At 49.0% G+C, this 2,261-nt stretch overlaps 1 protein-coding gene across 1 annotated transcript; it reads left to right on the forward strand.

Annotated features, from left to right (window-relative positions):
- The first annotated feature begins 256 nt into the window (after nt 1-256).
- On the forward strand, nt 257-1,948 carry LOC135532680 (RAD50-interacting protein 1-like). The gene is made up of 3 exons (XM_064960149.1): nt 257-469; nt 769-887; nt 1,083-1,948. Exons 1-3 carry the CDS (start codon nt 326-328, stop codon nt 1,300-1,302), a joined length of 483 nt encoding a protein of 160 aa, XP_064816221.1. The 5' UTR covers nt 257-325; the 3' UTR covers nt 1,303-1,948.
- The last annotated feature ends 313 nt before the right edge of the window (nt 1,949-2,261 follow it).

A 2,261-nucleotide genomic window follows, 5' to 3' on the forward strand; every position in this document is an offset into this window, starting at 1 on the left:
TCTGTCTGTTCAATCTCCTTCCTCTCCAGATGTAGTCCTATCTTTGGAGTTTTAAACACCAGGCACCCACTGTCACCTTGCTTTGCTTGGTGTTTAGGCCCAGGCTGATTGTAAGCACTTTGTGACAAATGTCTTTGTCCTGTAACACGCCTGGACAGTAGGAATGAAATGTGATTTCTTGAGCTCAGATCATCACCTACAGCCACCATATAACCAATTGAACAACACAATGTTGGAGTGAACAAAATGTTCAAAACTAGAATGACACGTGTTTCCTTCTCCTCCCAGGTGGTTGTCTCTGCCGTCCCAGTGTGACCAGGCCACCATGTCCCTGTCCAGTTTAGCCTGTCCTCTGATGCTCTGTCTCAGGGACCACCTGCTCCAGCTGCAGCAGATGCTGTGTCTGCCTCTCTTCCAGATGGGCTGGCAGGACCTGGCTGAGAGGCTGGACCTCTTCCTCTACCAGAATGTGAGTCACACTGCTGGCCTGCTACAATGGGAGTTAATCAGATGGTTGACTTCATTCAATATTTGAACTTTTAGTGATTTCGCAGATACTACTGTCTGGAGAGACTTAAAAGATGGTAATTAGATTGTCACACATCATTAGACACATCTGTTCTCTAATACATTAAAACTACATTGGCTACCGACTAATTCTAATGATAAAATACAGACAAAATAAAATAGGATGAAGCAATAGAGGATGTTTTTTAGGGGGTAATTACATCTCTATTAACTTATGGACCTGCTACCTGTCTCCCTCAGGTGATTCTGTATAACCACTTCAACGAGGGGGGTGCAGCCCAGCTCCAATTCGACATGACAAGAAACCTCTTCCCTCTGTTTGGACACTACTGCAAGAGGCCTGAGAACTTCTTCAAACAGTGAGTGGGCCATGACATACAATGGCAATTCTGCTGACAACATCACCTGAAAACATTGTCCACTGTACCATATTCTTTAGAAGAGACCTCCAGTTTGTTTGTAGTTCCTTAGGTTATTAAATGTCCTGCACAGGGGTTGAATTCCTTGTCAAATAATTTCTAGGTAAAAAATGATCGGTCATGTCTCCCTCTCAGTGTGAAGGAGGCCTGCGTCATCCTGTGTCTGAATGTGGGCTCAGCTCTTCTTCTACGAGACGTCCTGAGGCAGGCTGAGGAAGACGAGGAGGAACCAGGGACCCCGGAGGGCAAGCAGCCCAGCCCTACGTCAGCCCTCAACGAGCTGGGGGTCTACCGCCTGGCCCCCTGCGACGTCCTCATCCTGCTCAACCTCAGGGCCTCCTGGCCGGGAAAGTGAGGGGAGATGGGAGGAAGAACAGTAGCCTGGTCCCAGATGGGTTTTTGACAACTCCTATGGTCTTTGTGAAGCCGATTGGCGTAGGAGTTGAGCAAGGCAGCATTAACAGATCTGTGACCAGGCGAGGACGGGCTTCAGCTGGCAAAGAGCAAACACTACCAATGACCTACACCGTATCCCAGAAACCTGGAATAGACCGCTGCCATTCCTGAATACTCCCGTCCCGTTTCATCCCAGTTTAGTTTACTTTGCCGATCCTCCGTCTACAAGCTCAGCACCTGTTCCATATCAACTCACCACTCCTGGTCTAAACGCAGGGGAGAGACCTCGACTGGAGCCTGAAGGATGTGTTTAAATGAACTGCTCATGTAGATGACATTATTTGTCTGTTGACTGACAGCACAGACTTCTGTCTTCTTGTGGAGGAGATCTAGTAGTACCACATGGTGTGGATGGGTATTTCAGGAGGTCCCCCTCTCACTTCCTGACAGGGACTGTTGTCTTTAACCACACGAGATATAGGAGACCTTAACACTGCTGTTTTAAGCAGTCCAGTGCATATGGTAACAACGACAGCCCTGTCTGTCACATTACCTTATTTAATGTCATATACATTTGTAAAGAAGTGAGAAATAAAAACGTTTAAATCCCGAAAATGTTATTTATGTCAGTAACTGCCTTTTTGACAACCAATCATGTACGTTCCTGCTCAGCGGCCTGCCCAGGTGCAGTATGGGTCTCAGCAGCCTGCCCAGGTGCAGTATGGGTCTCAGCGGCCTGCCCAGGTACAGTATGGGTCTCAGCGGCCTGCCCAGGTGCAGTATGGGTCCTGCCCAGGTGCAGTATGGGTCTCAGCGGCCTGCCCAGGTGCAGTATGGGTCTCAGCGGCCTGCCCAGGTGCAGTATGGGTCTCAGCGGCCTGCCCAGGTGCAGTATGGGTCTCAGCGGCCTGCCCAGGT

This window comes from Oncorhynchus masou, unplaced genomic scaffold (assembly GCF_036934945.1).
Source record: "Oncorhynchus masou masou isolate Uvic2021 unplaced genomic scaffold, UVic_Omas_1.1 unplaced_scaffold_1983, whole genome shotgun sequence".
Classification (NCBI taxonomy): Eukaryota; Metazoa; Chordata; class Actinopteri; order Salmoniformes; family Salmonidae; genus Oncorhynchus; species Oncorhynchus masou.